Source organism: Bombus fervidus, chromosome 10 (genome assembly GCF_041682495.2).
Source record: "Bombus fervidus isolate BK054 chromosome 10, iyBomFerv1, whole genome shotgun sequence".
Taxonomy (NCBI): Eukaryota; Metazoa; Arthropoda; class Insecta; order Hymenoptera; family Apidae; genus Bombus; species Bombus fervidus.
Genome location: NC_091526.1, coordinates 6,115,487 through 6,130,214, shown reverse-complemented (window position 1 = coordinate 6,130,214; position 14,728 = coordinate 6,115,487). Strand labels below are relative to the sequence as shown.

At 33.9% G+C, this 14,728-nt stretch overlaps 2 protein-coding genes and 1 long non-coding RNA gene across 9 annotated transcripts in view; 1 reads left to right on the top strand and 2 right to left on the bottom strand.

Annotated features, from left to right (window-relative positions):
* Window positions 1-2,997, bottom strand: part of LOC139991613 (uncharacterized) — an 18,095-nt gene extending 15,098 nt beyond the window's left edge. The window contains exon 1 of the long non-coding RNA XR_011800883.1: window positions 2,254-2,997. This is a non-coding gene — a long non-coding RNA (uncharacterized lncRNA). The remainder of the gene's footprint in view (window positions 1-2,253) is intronic.
* On the top strand, window positions 1,148-14,728 carry Csn7 (COP9 signalosome subunit 7). Of its 5 annotated transcripts, none has more exons than XM_072011863.1 (4): window positions 1,148-1,166; window positions 11,672-12,326; window positions 12,396-12,570; window positions 14,521-14,728. In XM_072011863.1, exons 2-4 carry the CDS (start codon window positions 11,679-11,681, stop codon window positions 14,568-14,570), a joined length of 873 nt encoding a protein of 290 aa, XP_071867964.1. In that variant the 5' UTR covers window positions 1,148-1,166; window positions 11,672-11,678; the 3' UTR covers window positions 14,571-14,728. The 5 variants fall into 5 exon arrangements, with proteins under 5 accessions (XP_071867964.1, XP_071867962.1, XP_071867963.1 ...); XM_072011861.1 differs by lacking the exon at window positions 1,148-1,166 and adding an exon at window positions 7,799-7,938; XM_072011862.1 differs by lacking the exon at window positions 1,148-1,166 and adding an exon at window positions 8,822-8,960.
* On the bottom strand, window positions 3,957-11,087 carry Cenb1a (Centaurin beta 1A). Of its 3 annotated transcripts, XM_072011856.1 has the most exons (12): window positions 10,803-11,083; window positions 10,571-10,628; window positions 10,190-10,248; window positions 9,505-9,678; window positions 8,738-9,382; window positions 8,421-8,600; window positions 8,231-8,337; window positions 7,972-8,155; window positions 6,992-7,874; window positions 6,836-6,935; window positions 6,636-6,756; window positions 3,957-6,568 (listed from the first exon to the last, which is right to left on the bottom strand). In XM_072011856.1, the coding sequence occupies exons 1-12, from the start codon at window positions 10,853-10,855 to the stop codon at window positions 6,400-6,402; spliced, it is 2,733 nt and encodes a 910-aa protein (XP_071867957.1). In that variant the 5' UTR covers window positions 10,856-11,083; the 3' UTR covers window positions 3,957-6,399. The 3 variants fall into 3 exon arrangements, with proteins under 3 accessions (XP_071867957.1, XP_071867956.1, XP_071867959.1); XM_072011855.1 differs by having other exon boundaries at window positions 7,972-8,337; window positions 10,803-11,087; XM_072011858.1 differs by lacking the exon at window positions 10,803-11,083 and having other exon boundaries at window positions 7,972-8,337; window positions 9,505-10,040; window positions 10,571-10,634.

Here is a 14,728-nt window from a genome sequence, read left to right as displayed (position 1 = left end):
TAGTTCAACATAAACCTCTTTCATGATTCAAATTAGGGGCTAAGCAGTGAAATGATATAGAAAAGTATGAAGTAGTTTGCACATTTTCCCTAAATAGAAAAATATATTAAAAATAGTAGATACTTTTCAGAAGATCGCCGTACAAATTGGGAACGTAAAGAAAATGTTCGTGATTCAAAGAGAATTTCTTCGGTATCTTCAGATTTCATAAAATTGTAGGATTTGTATAGGAAAAAAATTGCGACAAAAAGGAATATAATCGAATCCTTGAAATTTTCCTTCGTAAGCGATAGTAAAAAAATATAATTTAATAACGTAAATTGAGTGAAAAGAAAGTTTCAAACAAAATGTTGCGTTGATGCGACATTGGTCCTGAATGGATTAAGTAAAAAAGAAAAATTCTTTTTACTAAACTACTTGACTAAATTATTACAGACATAAAGATTTATTACAACAAACCAATTGACTTTCAATTTGTAAAATTTTTTTATTATCAACACTGTTACTATCGTACAAGAGAATCTTTGAAAGTTATACTTCACAATGTACAAACTCGTACAAACAAATGTGGAAGAGATTTTTGTGTAAAAAGTATTTGTCAAAAGAAGACTATTGTTTTTTACTAATTAAAACTATTTTTTCACTTGGACGTAAGGATCGATCGAAAAACTTGCTTTTCTCTGGATACTGAAGGTATGGGTCTATGGGAGAGCCGACGAAAGGAGCATAGGGAAACAGAGTTGTTTTGTCGCGACCGGTGTTGAGTACGAGGAACCCAGAATTTCGTAAGCCAGCCAGACAGTGTGTGATTAGTAGGGTGAGTAAGCGATACTAATTTCGTCGATCGACCAGACGTCGGACTTTACGGTTCATTCTAATCTTCTACGCAGCCAGTTCCATTCGGCGGAGAATCTACGCACTTTGCGTTATATCGAGAACGCAAGAAATGTCCACATACATAAATATATTTCGACGCCCACATCGAAGTCTTTTTCCTTCGGTGAAAAATCGCTAGATGAAAAAAATGTTGCCGCTATAACTCGAGATTGATCGTTGATCCTTTTGATCAGACTGGGCAAAGTCTTCTACGCACGATCATATGGAATAATTAGAGGATTTATCGTTCCAAAGATCCGAAGACTTTTTCTCTACCATTAGATAGTCTCGTAAATAAGATAAGATTTTTATAAGAGTTTGAAATTAACACGATGGAACTCTTTAGAACAGACGTTTTATAAAAGGAAATTACAGTTCTGGTAAATTTGGAGGTAAAAGCGTTAAGTAATTAGTAGAGACTTAAACTTCAAAAATTTTCGAGTGAAATAAGGGTTGAATAGAACATTAATTACTTTTCGCCAAATACAGATATTGAGAAATTTTAAGAAAACTTACTATTATTTATTTCCTTTTAATATTAACCCTTTGCATTGCATAAATATTAAGGATGTTGATAATATACGAACTATTATTTAGTTCCACTAATTCTACTAATAAACAATTTTTCCTATTGTGTATAAATAAAAATCTATTTTTGAAACATAATTTTAGTTTCTAAAAAGTGTCAAAATCGCTAATTCTGTCGTATATCAAAAATATTTCAAAAAGCATTAAGAAGTATTTGGAAATAAACTAGCGGAAGAAACTACAGGCAAATTAAGTGAAATGATATGCAAAAGCAAAAGATGCGCGTACCGATCGTTTGACGTGTATTACGTATAACTAAATAGCTACGTCTCTTCTGTGCACGATTAAGTTCGTCAGTTCGGTTTTTATTGTCGATTTCGACGCGAAGCTAGTAAGCATAAAGCGGCCAGGGAAATAAAAAGAAGAAAAAAGTTCGTTCGTGGCCCATGGCCAATCTCAATTGTAGTCGTGCTGAGACTTTTTGCAGGCTTGATTTATGACGCGGCTTCAAACCGAAAAGAGGCCCGCGGCCTTATCAATGCTATAATTCATACTTTCTTTCGTGCTGTCGTAAAAAATAAATTGCACCGATGGACGCATCGTATCGGTTAGTTTCGTCGGTTCGCTGTTTAACAATTTGAAAGGAACCCCTTGGTTATCAATGCAAATTCTCTTTCCATTCTTTCTCCCATTTTCTCTCTCTCGCTCTCTCTCTCTATCTCTCTCTTTCTCTGTAATTTGCCCCTAGACTGTGAGGAAAGAAACGTATAAATATATATTCTCTCGGCTAACCTTAGAACTATTGTTCCAAGAGCGAACGTGCAAGTTAGTAAATGGGTTCATTTTTACCGTGCAATCAATTTCTTCTTTGGGTTGTCTTCTTGGAAGTCCACGATCGGAGTAAGTCATTTCGCGGCTCGTCTCGCGGAGCCTTGAAGGTTGCTGGGTCGTTCAGGGCTAATTTGTAATTCCGGTGACGTTGGTTTTCTTCAAAGAACGGATCGTGAAAGTGGCCGTGCTAAATTAATGATCGGGCCGGACGCTTGTTCGTATCTGTCAGTAGAATTAGTGATGCTGGCTAAGCGTGGAATGACATATGCAAACTCTCGAGGCCGCAATCGTTCGAAATAGGAGCTGTTCTAGGCACCGTAGACTGCCTGCCGCCATAGTTACAGATGGATAGAATCGTGCATCATTATCATGCTGTTCGAGCGAGGATGGGATCGCGAATTCCCTTACAAACGCTCTATCCTCTGTCTTTCTTTATTAGAAATCAACACTTTGATATTTTCATCTTTTAATTGGACTTATCATTGTGCATCGTATGCGTTTTCTTCCATTAGAACTGGAATTTTCTATCCGTCAATTCTTCCACATACGTAGCAATTTTTTTTTTATCGTATATTTAAAAAGTTGAATTTTATGAAGCGTAAATTATCACGTTCTCGTCGTGAGGCTCGGTAGTGAGCAAAAAGGAGAGAATGAAAGAAATGCGTGAACACAGTGGATCAATGGCGTCAGGAGATTGCATACTTGTCCCAATGCGTGCGATTGATACATTGACAAACAACGTGCTTTATCAGTCAACGAGAAGGGCACCAATGAGAATACGTTTCTTCTTATCATTGCTATCATCCTCGAGCCAATCCACGGTTGGTGATCGACAACGGCCGTGATGTTTTCATATTTTCAAGCCAATGAATAGGCAGAAGATCACTGTGCAACTGCGATGGCTGACCGTAGTTTCCACTTTCTATGCTGAATACATTTTTTCCAATTAATTTGCAACAAATTGCCTAATCAGTTTTGATTATTCGAAAAAACTGAAGATTACAGTAGAAATTTTCCTTCTTAGTAATTATCCACGTATAATTTCAGTGGCAATCTTGACAAATTAGAAATCAGCATTTTTAATAACTGCATAATTAATTTTTGATGCATAGAGATAATTAATGGATAATTACGTTTTGGATGAGCGATCTGTTTATTGAGATTTTGGTATTTAAAGAAACGCTTCACGCGATGACGTATGTGGTACGTTTTATCTTTACGGAATACGTAAATACACAAATGCTAGCAACGAAAAGTGGAGCATTCACATGTAAGATAGAAAAATTGGTGATAAATTAGTTTGGGCATTCGTGGACGAATGTGTGTGAACACACAGTGATAACTATACAGCGATAGGGTATTGACCCGTTTGGATTAATTTACGCAACTTGGCAAGAGAGCAACGCGTAAATTATGCGTACACGATGCATAAGCGTTTCTTTCGTTTAATGGGAGATTTATCAATCTACGGTTCATAAATTGCGCCGTAATTTCGATCGTTTTCACAACAAATAAAACGTTGCGTAAGTTCCTTCTATCCACATAAAATTTGATAAAATAATGGAATGAGTTGAAAGATTGTGCTTAATTGCAACGCGCGTTCGTGAAAGATATAGATTTTTTCTAAACATCTTTTCTCCTTTCTCCTGCTTTCTTTCTTGATTTGCGTAATATTTGTAACGACAAGTTACGAGGATAAGGATTATTAAAAAGAATACGTATACTTGCATAATCACTGCTTTATGACGTAAAGTTTGTGTATAAGTATGATACATGAATTAGACTGTTTACAATTTTATTACAATGTCGCGCAGCAGAGAAACGATAGTATTTGTTTAACTTGTCTATAGACGTATGTGCCGTAGAATTATTGTAACAACGTTTCGCAATTAGGCAGTAATCGGTGACGATTTTACAATAATCGACAACGTTTCAACAAATAGAAGATTCTACAATTAGGAAATTATACAATTAATGATATTACCATTTTTAGAAAAGAAATTGTCATCTTGGAAGACGTTTCTTATTCGTAATGGAAACAATTTGTAATATCGTTATTTTCCTTTAGTTTAAATGTCCTTTCTTTCTGTCAATTGTACGTATAAAAAGGGATAAAAAAAAGAACTAAGTACAAAGAAGAAGTACTAGAATGAAAAAAGAATTTTTATAATATATGAAAATTCGAGTAATAAAAAATCATTCGTAACAAAGCGTAGAAAAACGCACAGTCACGAAATCGAAAGATTTCTTTGTTTTTTCTTAAAATTACTTTGCGTTGTAAAAACAGCAAGTAATAAAATACTAGTATATCGTAGGTTAAAAAATAGATTATAGAAGAGTTTTGTTGCTGCTATTCGCTTGTGCAACGATGAGTATCTCATTTCGTTAGAATTATGCTTACGCCACTGTAGTCTTGTTTCTTAATTAAACAAGATTCTTATATCGAATAATCGAATACCAGATTCGAAAAAGAAACTATGGTAATACTATATCAAATAAAAAAATATATCAAACCTGAAAATCATTCGCCCATCGTTTTCATAAAAGCTCTCGTCGAAAGAAATTTTACAAAGCTGTGTCAATGATCACAGCTTTGTACCATTGAATCGTAACTATCAATAAAGCCTCTCCACTTAAACAATGAAAAAATATTCAACAATGATTGGTATTGTTTCTTTTTTTCAATTCTTATATAGATTTCTTTTTTCTATTACGTACAAGTAGATTGAAAATCATGCATTATTCTATAAATTTCTCATAAATACTGTTCAACGTAGTTAGTTATATAGTATTAAAATATGCACAAAAGGAAGCATAACTTATTCGTTGTACAAGTCATAAACAAAGAAAACTAATTCAACCGTCCTAAATGGATAAAACGCAGCAAGCCGAATGAAATTGAATTTGTTATAAAAATGCTGTAAATACAAATACTTTTTATATTTTTCGTTAAATAATGTTTCTCGAGTGTTAACTTTAGAGGATTTGCACAAGTAAAGCATTTCTTCAAGAATTAACATCAGATAGCGATCAGATCTACAAGTTTGTATGTACAAATGATTAATTTTTGGCAACAAATTCGATATATATATATGTATATATATACATATATATAATACGGAACTATATAGAATCATTGTTATTCTATTTTGGTAATCTAATAAGTGCAGTTTACAATTTTTTATAAATGTAACTATTAGATAAACTACATAATTCTATATATTTATAATGTCACAATTAAATCGATGCTAATTATATAGCATCGAAATCACTACTTTTAATTAAAAAAAAAAAAAAAAGAAAAGAAAAGAAAAAAGGATAAGTTTCTTAGTACCAGTCGCACATACATCGCTGGTAGTGTTAAGTATATAAAAACAGATATATGTATAAAATTGTTGTTCCACCGCTAGACCATGTCATATCGAAAACGTGTCGGCCATTAACTTGTTCATAATGTAGAATTAAAAACTACTTTGTCACGTATCTTTCGTATCACATAAACAATATACAAATATAGTGGTAATATAATTTACACTTTGCCATAGGTATTCGTAAAAGTTTTTCAAATTCCGGGTTGCATTTATGCTATATGGTATATCTGTTGTGAAATTTGTTTAAATCTGTAAGATCATCTTTAAAATATATACAGAGCGCGCGCACAAATTATTACCGCGACATTTCTTTCTGTATATTTGATAGGAAATCAGGAGGGAAGGTATACAAAAAGATCGGCATCTTAATATTTTATCACTGGACAGCGTAAATTTCCCGTGTAAGCAAAATATAATATTTTCTTCTCTTTCTCTCTCTCTTTCTCGCGCGCGCGCGCAGTAGATGTGATACTTCTCTAGCTATGTGTTATTTTCTCTTTTTCTTTAATAGGAATACAAAATGCTAATAAATTTCAATGAACTTTTGTCGCACAGAGATCAAAGTGTAAAAAGATACGACTTCCACGATGTTGTCTTTGTTTCTCGTCTTCGATCGTTTATATCATAAAGCTTCGGATCACGTTCTTCGTACTTACTTCATTACTCATTAATCAACTTTATTACCCTGCAAGGAACTGAAAGACGACATTTTCGATGTACCGCACTCTTTCTTCTCCTTCCGTTGTAGCCTGCTTTTTAGACTTTGCAAATAAACTTTGCACGTTCTTAAACCTCATTCAGGCGGTTGCGACGGATTGTTACTTTCATTTCGTCGTTGCAGTCGTTCTGGATGAGAGCAAGCTAGCTGGCTGAAGTCGCGAACGACGTCGTTGAAAGTTTCATCACCGCTGATTCCGATCTCCGAGTCTTTCATCTCTTCGTTTAGAAGACCAAGTCTCAACCTGAAACATACATAAAATGAAATTACAATGAAATTTCCTTAATAAAATAAATTTGCTTCGCACTTACAACGTAACAATGTCCGCATTAGCTTCTTTTACAGCTATTGACAGAGGCTTTACACCACTTTCATCTTTGATGTGTTGATCGGCGCGATGTTTTAGTAACAAACATACTTGGGCAGTATGACCTAGATATTTTAAATAAATAACCAAATTTACAGTAAACTTTTTAAAATATAGAATTTATTAACAGAAAAAGATATATACCTAATTCTGTAGCCAAGTACAGTGGTGTTTTCCCATCAGCATCTTGACAATTAATACGTGCTCCATTTAGAATCAGATATTCACAAGACATCACAGAACCCTGTATTAGACAAAATTAAATTATCAAAGAATTTAGACAACAATTTGTATACTTACACTTATAATTGCTTGATGCAGAGCGTTTCTTCCTCTGTCGTTAACATTCGTCCATGATTTATCAGCACCAGCTGCCAAAGCTGCGCACATCACAGGAAGATTGTGTGCTGCAGCAGCTTTGTAAAGAAGCATCTCAGGGTGCAAATTTTCGATATCCTCCTCGTCTGTGAACTCTTCATCCTCGCCGGCAGTCGAGTCTTGGTCAGAACTTAATTCTAAGCTATTATCGATCGTTGGCTTTGGTAAATCGCATCCGAACATTAACACGTCGGATTCTATTTTACACTGTTTCTCCGTCCCCGCGTCTTTATTCTCAAACGTATCTTTCACATCAGATACCTCTGTGCTTAAGGACACTTCGCTTTTTATCGACAGGCTATTCTCTGAATTGCTCGTGGCAATCGTATTGTCCTTGATTTTAGGAATAAGAAGTTCGTTCTCGATGTTCGATTCCGTATTGCTATCGATAGCCTTAGGATTACTTTCGTTTATGTCGCTACGTGGCCGTGCTAAAATTTTCCCATACAGTGTAGAGTCATTCTTTAGATCCATATTCGTGCTATCGTCAGAGCTTAATGAATTTCTCTCGGTTTTCTTCGCTTTATCGACCGAACTCAAACTTTCGATCGACGTATATTTGCTGTCGTCAGAGCTCGTCGAATGATGACCCTCTTTTACAGATGATAACGTTGTTGTTTTGTTGCGGTTAGCATTATCGATTTTGTCGCAACTCCGCGGTCGACGACGCAATTTACGGACACTCCATTTGCGAAAATGCATTTTATCGCGACTGGTGTGTTGCCCAGACGAGATCATGTTGCTTAAAGGCTTCACGAATTTACGCTCTACATATTTCGCTCTTATCCAAGCTTCACGTATATTACTATCAATTTACAACAAAAATTCAGCTATATACTTTGATCAGATTTATTACTTTTGGCAGAAAAGTGAGTATTACTTTTTATATTAGTGTTACGTACCCATTGCATTTTGGAGTAGCTCTAATAATATTAGAAGGTATTGGTAGAGCTTCATAAACATTATTCACTACAGTGTTTCCAAGTTCTGCCATTACTTTTAGTATCTCTGGTTCCCAGTCATCTAATGTCAGAGAACGAACTTTACTATAATGAACCCCTAAACTTCTATGCACTCCAGAGCATTCTGAAAAGAAAAAATTGTTGAAAGAAAGTTTTGAAGAAAATTTAATTATCATTATCGTGAAAAAGTGATTTATACCTATGCAAAGTGTAATTCCAAGATTGATACTGGCCCATCTTGGATTAGCACCACCACAATCACAGCAGGTATCATTTCCAGCAATTTTTAGGATTTGCTCCCAGACTCTATACAAAACAAAATTATGATCTTTTAAATATATATATGGTCTAAATTGAATTAATTATTCAGTACAGTTTTTGATATATACCTTGATTTCGGTTTTGTCTGTTGTCTGTTCGATCCTCTAACATTTTGTGACTGTGATTCTCGTATGCTAACTATAGTACCAGCACCCATACCTCTTTGAATGGCAGCACCAATCGCTTGCTGCATGGCAGTTACCCATGCTAAATAAGCTTCTTCGCTATCAGCTTGTAATATGTGACTTCTATAAATTAAATTTATTCTTTAAAGTTATTTGATTCAATAAAGCATTTAAATAGAAAATTCATGACTGCATAACCAATATAATAAAATAATCTATCACTATATCGAATTGTATTATGATTATTAATGACTGCTCACTTTGTAGGACTTAATACTTCGAAACAATTTCTTCTATCACAGTCAACTACTGGTTTCACAGTGCAGAGACGAAGATCTTCTTCCATAATAGTGAAATCATTATCACCAGTCCTCTTTCTATATACTAGCTGGTGGTCTCTTAAACAAAACCACCTTCTGTTCCACGTTTTAAATGCATTACTAGTGCGTTTAAAGAGGTAGCCTTCCATCTTAGGATTACTAGGTACTGGAGAAGGTATTAAGTCTCTATTCGTAACGTAAATATGCCGATTTTCCATTTCTTTCTCAAGTTTCACGGAATCGGCCCTCATTTTAATTAAGTTCTCCCCGAGATCTTTTAGAAATGGATCCAAATCTTGCGCTAGATCGCTACCTTGATGGTAATAAGTAATACACGCATTCATATAATTAAGTAGAGTACCCAATATTTCGTGTCGCTTACGCGCTTGTATCATCGTTAAAGAATGAATATAATCCAAAGCTGTATGCCGGAAACAGGATCTCGTAGCTGATAAAATATTTGAAGTTTCTTCATACTCTGCTGGTCTGGACTTTGGAACCTGGGAATTTCGGTTTAACGCTATATCTAAGTCTGCAGAGATTTTTTCAAAGTAATGACGAGATTCTTTCACCCTCTTAATGTCACTAAAAAATAATAAGAATGTTATATAAGAACAATAAGAATATCAAGAATGTTACATGTGTATGTATATATGCAGATAAACATGTAGATTACGTATGATTATGTAATTAATTAGTTAAATTACCTTTTGATGAATGAGTTAAGATCTTTAATTACTGTCCTAGATGCTTGATCTAATAAAATAGTATGAAACTTGTTCATTTCTTGTAAAGCATGAATTAGTTTATTGAGTAAGGCCATTATCTCTGAATCATCAGTAAAGTAAAGAGATAATTCCCACAGGCTATTGGCAAATTGGCTGGAAACAAAAAGATGCATAGAGTAATTTTTTAATATTTTATTAAATAAATAGATTAGAAAAATTCTAAATAGAAATAGAGTCATCACATAAATTAAATATCAACATTAAGGGTAATTTGTTATATTAAAAAGTATTTAAAATAATACAAAAATGTTTGTTTCGTAAAAAAATATTTTTATTTGAACATAATATAAAAGATCAATAGGAAGTGCATAATCCCTGAGCAGCAAGTGTTTCATCTGTATCACTGTATATGTTAAACTGGCTACCATATGTATGAGTCATTCTCAACAGAGCTGTAATTCATATGTTTCCTGACTCTTCTCTATTGCTTGGTATCACCCTCTTCCATTTTATCACTGAATATATTTCACTTGAAATGATCAGTAGTTCCTTAATGACATATTTTATACAACCAATCAAATATTTATGGCTCTGTTATAAGTTTCTATTAACCATGATGTAACTCCAATTCATTAATTACATATAATTACAAATCATAACATACCTTTGCTGTCCTACAAAAAGTTTTCCAGTGTCAATCATCTGGCTACAGTTTTTTAACACCTGTAAAGATTTTTATTTTTAGCTATTTTCAAAAAATAGATGATTATCACAATAATTCTTTTGATAGGTATAAGATTGCTTATGTAACATAGTCTACTATAATGTAATTGACAATGCAGGAAACTATTGTCAAAATAGATTGACAGTTAAAATTATTACATTTAAATTCCCTTAGTAATTTATAGTATCAATAATTTATTTTGGAGTAACACGAAATAACATAACCCTTTAACATTACTATATATAATATAATATGCCTAGAAAAAACTTTCATATCTTTTTCACCTCATTTCTCTTTTTTTTATAAATTATTTATGAATACCTTGTCTAATTTTTGTTCGAGTAGATCAACGTTTGCCTCTACTTCCTCGATGCAGGATCTACGAAATAAGAAAGGAATATTCGCAAGATACTTATTTTTGTTAATCAAATGCATTATCAATGTGGTGCATTAAGTGATATTATTCGAAGTAGCGCGTGCATGGAGTGCAACAGAGTAGAGCACGCTAAGCAAACACAGAGATAGAAGCGTAGATTTTTCAAGTGATTCTCACCGAAACTTTGGCGTGTCTCGCAAACATTCCTCGAATTCGATTAAAGGCTTCATTTTGTACTATCCGTTGCCAGGAATTTTCAAGCGCAGTATCGTCCGACGAACTGCAATCTTGAAATTTTTCCGTTCACTATTTCCCATCAAACAGCACGATCATTTGGAAAGACTATTAACATAAACCGTTCGCATTCGCGGAGAACAACACATTCCCCTCTCTTCTGTCAAACAGAGTACAACACATTGAAGTTATCCCAAGTACGAGCCAGTGTTTGTCAGTACTGGCAACATCCACGTTAAACGACGAACTAACGAAATAACTTCGCAAAGAACGTATTGATTCTCTCTTGAAATATGTTGGGTCAAGTTTTTCCTTTCAATGATTCTTCTGTATGATATTTTGTCGTCGTCCGTTCTTCATTCGCCTTTTTCGTAAGACAATAGTTCGTAGAGATCGTCATTTGGTGAAAGTACCATTTCCTTTTCTGTGGTACGACTTGTACGATTGTATTTACATACATGTTTGCTCACTTCCGAACGCATATCCGATAGACAAAGTTATTCGATATTTGTAAACATCGAAAAAAGTAAGTTCACCTTATGTAATGAACGTGTGCTCTGTTTCAATTTTCTTGATTAATAAAATGGATTTTGAATCTCGGTAATAATATTAGAGCGAAGAGTATATGAGGATCGAGCAGTTTCTAACCTATCATATATAATGTTACTTTTAAGTCTGAATGAATTACAAATCTATAAATAGACACTTTATAAGTCTGTGGTTATAGTAACGGATTTTTCTTGGTTATTCTTAGGAGATTCGTTAGGTACCAACACGTTAATTTATTCCACTGATTAATGTTTATTCAACAGGTTCAATATGACTGCTGGAACTACCACAGAAAAGTCAACTAGCAATCCTTTGGAGCAGTTTGTATTGTTAGCAAAAACTGCCAAAGGAGCAGCTGCCATAGAGCTTATTAAGCAAGCGGTAGAGACACCAGGAGTACATGTATTTGGAGAGTTATTAGATATGCCTAATATCAAAGAATTAGAAAATGGACCTTATGTTCAATATTGGAATACTCTGAATTTATTTGCTTATGGGACATATAAAGAATATTTAGAGAATAAAGATAAGGTTTTAGAATTAACTACCACTCAAAAGAAAAAGCTCCAACATCTGACCATTGTAACATTAGCCACAAAGTCCAGATGCATACCATATTCTCTATTATTGGAAGAGTTAGATATAAAAAATGTTAGAGATTTAGAGGATTTAATAATAGAAGCGATCTATGCAGACATAATACATGGCAAATTAGACCAAAAAAATTCACAGTTAGAGGTGGATTACGCTGGTTTAGGACGCGATGTTAGACCTGATGATACAGGTGTTGTGGCTGAGACATTAGCTGCTTGGGGTCAGGCTTGTGATACAGTGTTAGCATGTATCGAGGAACAAGTCACAAGAGCTAACATAGAAAAACAAAAGGCTACTTATCACAAAGAAAGGATACAGAGAGATGTAAGTAACGTGTACTCTGATAAAACACAAATGCTCGTGCTGATAAATTTTTATTTTTTCTGTTGTTAGATTGCTAACATAAAGAAGTCACTTGCTGCACAAGCTGGAGGTGGTGGTGTGCAGGAAGCTGACATGGCTGGAGGCAGTTCTGGATCTGCAGGAAGTGAATCAAGCAGGGAAGCGTTGTCAGCTCCACCGGATGCAAAGAAGAAGCAACAAAAGGTCAAAGGTATTAAAGGCAGTGGTAAGTTCTGGAAGACAATTCAGTAATCTTTTATCATATAAAATGTATCTCATCGATGGCAGGATTGTAGTACGTTACATGTAATCTGCATTAAAACCCTTGCAAGCCTATGTAAAACTGCGATAAACAATGATGGTAATGCAATTAAGAAGCACCAATGTGAACAAAGGGAAAAGTTCATTGTCATATTTTGGCATACCATACAGATTCTAGATGGATTGAATTTTCATTAATTTTAAAAGAGAATCTTGTAAATATATGTAATGTTATATGGCATTATGAGTCACTGTTATGTTTGTTTAATGATAGTTATTTATATGAAGATTTTGTTACATTAAAGTTGCAAATTTTTTTCGAATTGTCGTTTATATTATGTATTAGAGGAAACCGAAAGAAAATGGGAGAGGGTAATATATAAACGAATTTATTAATATTCGTTCTATTTAAGGTAATAACTTGAGTTAATGCGAGGATAAGGTAGCTTAAATATCTGAGACGGAACGAAGGAAATCTATAAATTCATTTGTACGTTGTACCTGGGCCTTAGGTTTCGAATCGGTATTATTAATAAATTTTATATTTTATTATTGACATTCTTGCAAAACTAAGTATATTTTAATTTAGTGACTTTGTTAGAAAAGTAATTCAGTCATTATTATTAAACAGTATAAGAATATTTCATGGTAAAATCGCAAATTTCCTATTTTACTGCACACTAGATTAGCTGTGGTTAAGAAATTAAAATTATTGTCAAAGAAAATTACCAAGCATTATTAAGTAAGTCGTTGTAAACACGTACTTGCAATTAAACTTAATATCGAATTAGTAATCTATTGTCAGCGATTCGAAGCAGACAAATGTAAATCGCGAACGAAACCATGTTACATGTCACATGATACATGGAGAAACACAATTGTGATCGTCCTCACATCGATACCTTAAAAAATGAGAAAAAATGACGAACATTTTCTTATATGAGAGAAGAAGAAAGGTACTTTTATAACAAATAAGCTTTCAAATTTTTGTAAAACGTATAGCGTGTACAAGAGTTTTTTTTAGTCAGGCCAAAGATTTTATATTTTGCGTTTTAAGGTGTGAATGATAACGAAACAGGGATTTGACAAATTTTATAGGCAAGTCTGATAGTTGTAGCAATGAATCTGCATATTTGTTGTTGTATCCGTGCCTACACAGAATATTGTCATCATTGGATGACGTTAGAGTTCAGCGTGATGAATTGCTTAAATGTGTCTCGTACAGTATTAATCGTTTTCATTGTTTCTGTTAACATTCGTATTGTCTTTTTCTTTCCTCCCTACAAAGACGATATATAACGTAGCCGTCATAAGAGGTGATGAAGTGTAACTAGTCGGATCGATCATTGTTATTAAAAAAAGTAAGAGAAAAGGGAAGGTGTGTTTAGGAGGATGTAAACGGTATACGAACGACACGTTGCTTAGTGAACAAGAAATGTCAGTCGAATTACAAAACGTTGTAATTGCTAATGGAATAAAAAGATAATTTATTTTAGCGAGGTTTTTCTATTTCTCTGCACCCTTTAACGCCTTTCCTTCACGTCTGTGTGCTACGAGTGATCGTAAGGCTTAAAATAAATTTGGTTCGTAATATATTCCCTTTGTAGATGTATTTACTTAGCGTAGGATACGATAAATAGGAGTTTAAAATAGATAATAGTATCGATATCAGTTTCCCGTTTCGATTTATGGGAATCTTCCTTATTTTTACACTTTTCATTATTCGTAGATAAGCTTTCTGTATCTAGCTTATTGAAAATAAATGCTACCGGAAATCATGGTAAAGTTTTATTCTGTCCTGGAATGGGCGTTTGTTTAACAGTAGAAAATCTTAATTTATCCTGTTTTTCTCACAATCTAACAATGTGTATAATAGGTGCAAGTCACAAATGATACGCCTAATGGGGATTTTCAGGATCTACTAATCCGGTAAGGCACCATGAACTGAACGATGAGCCAAATTGAGAAGTTCATCTTAGGTGAAACCTCGTGGCGTATCACCAACTCGATCTCGGATTCTATCTGTCTGTCTGTCTGTGTCTACATCGTTATACAAACAGCGCATCTTTTTCTCTGTAATCTTTTTGTACTTTTTGAGAAATAAAACAGATCCTAAAAAGTAA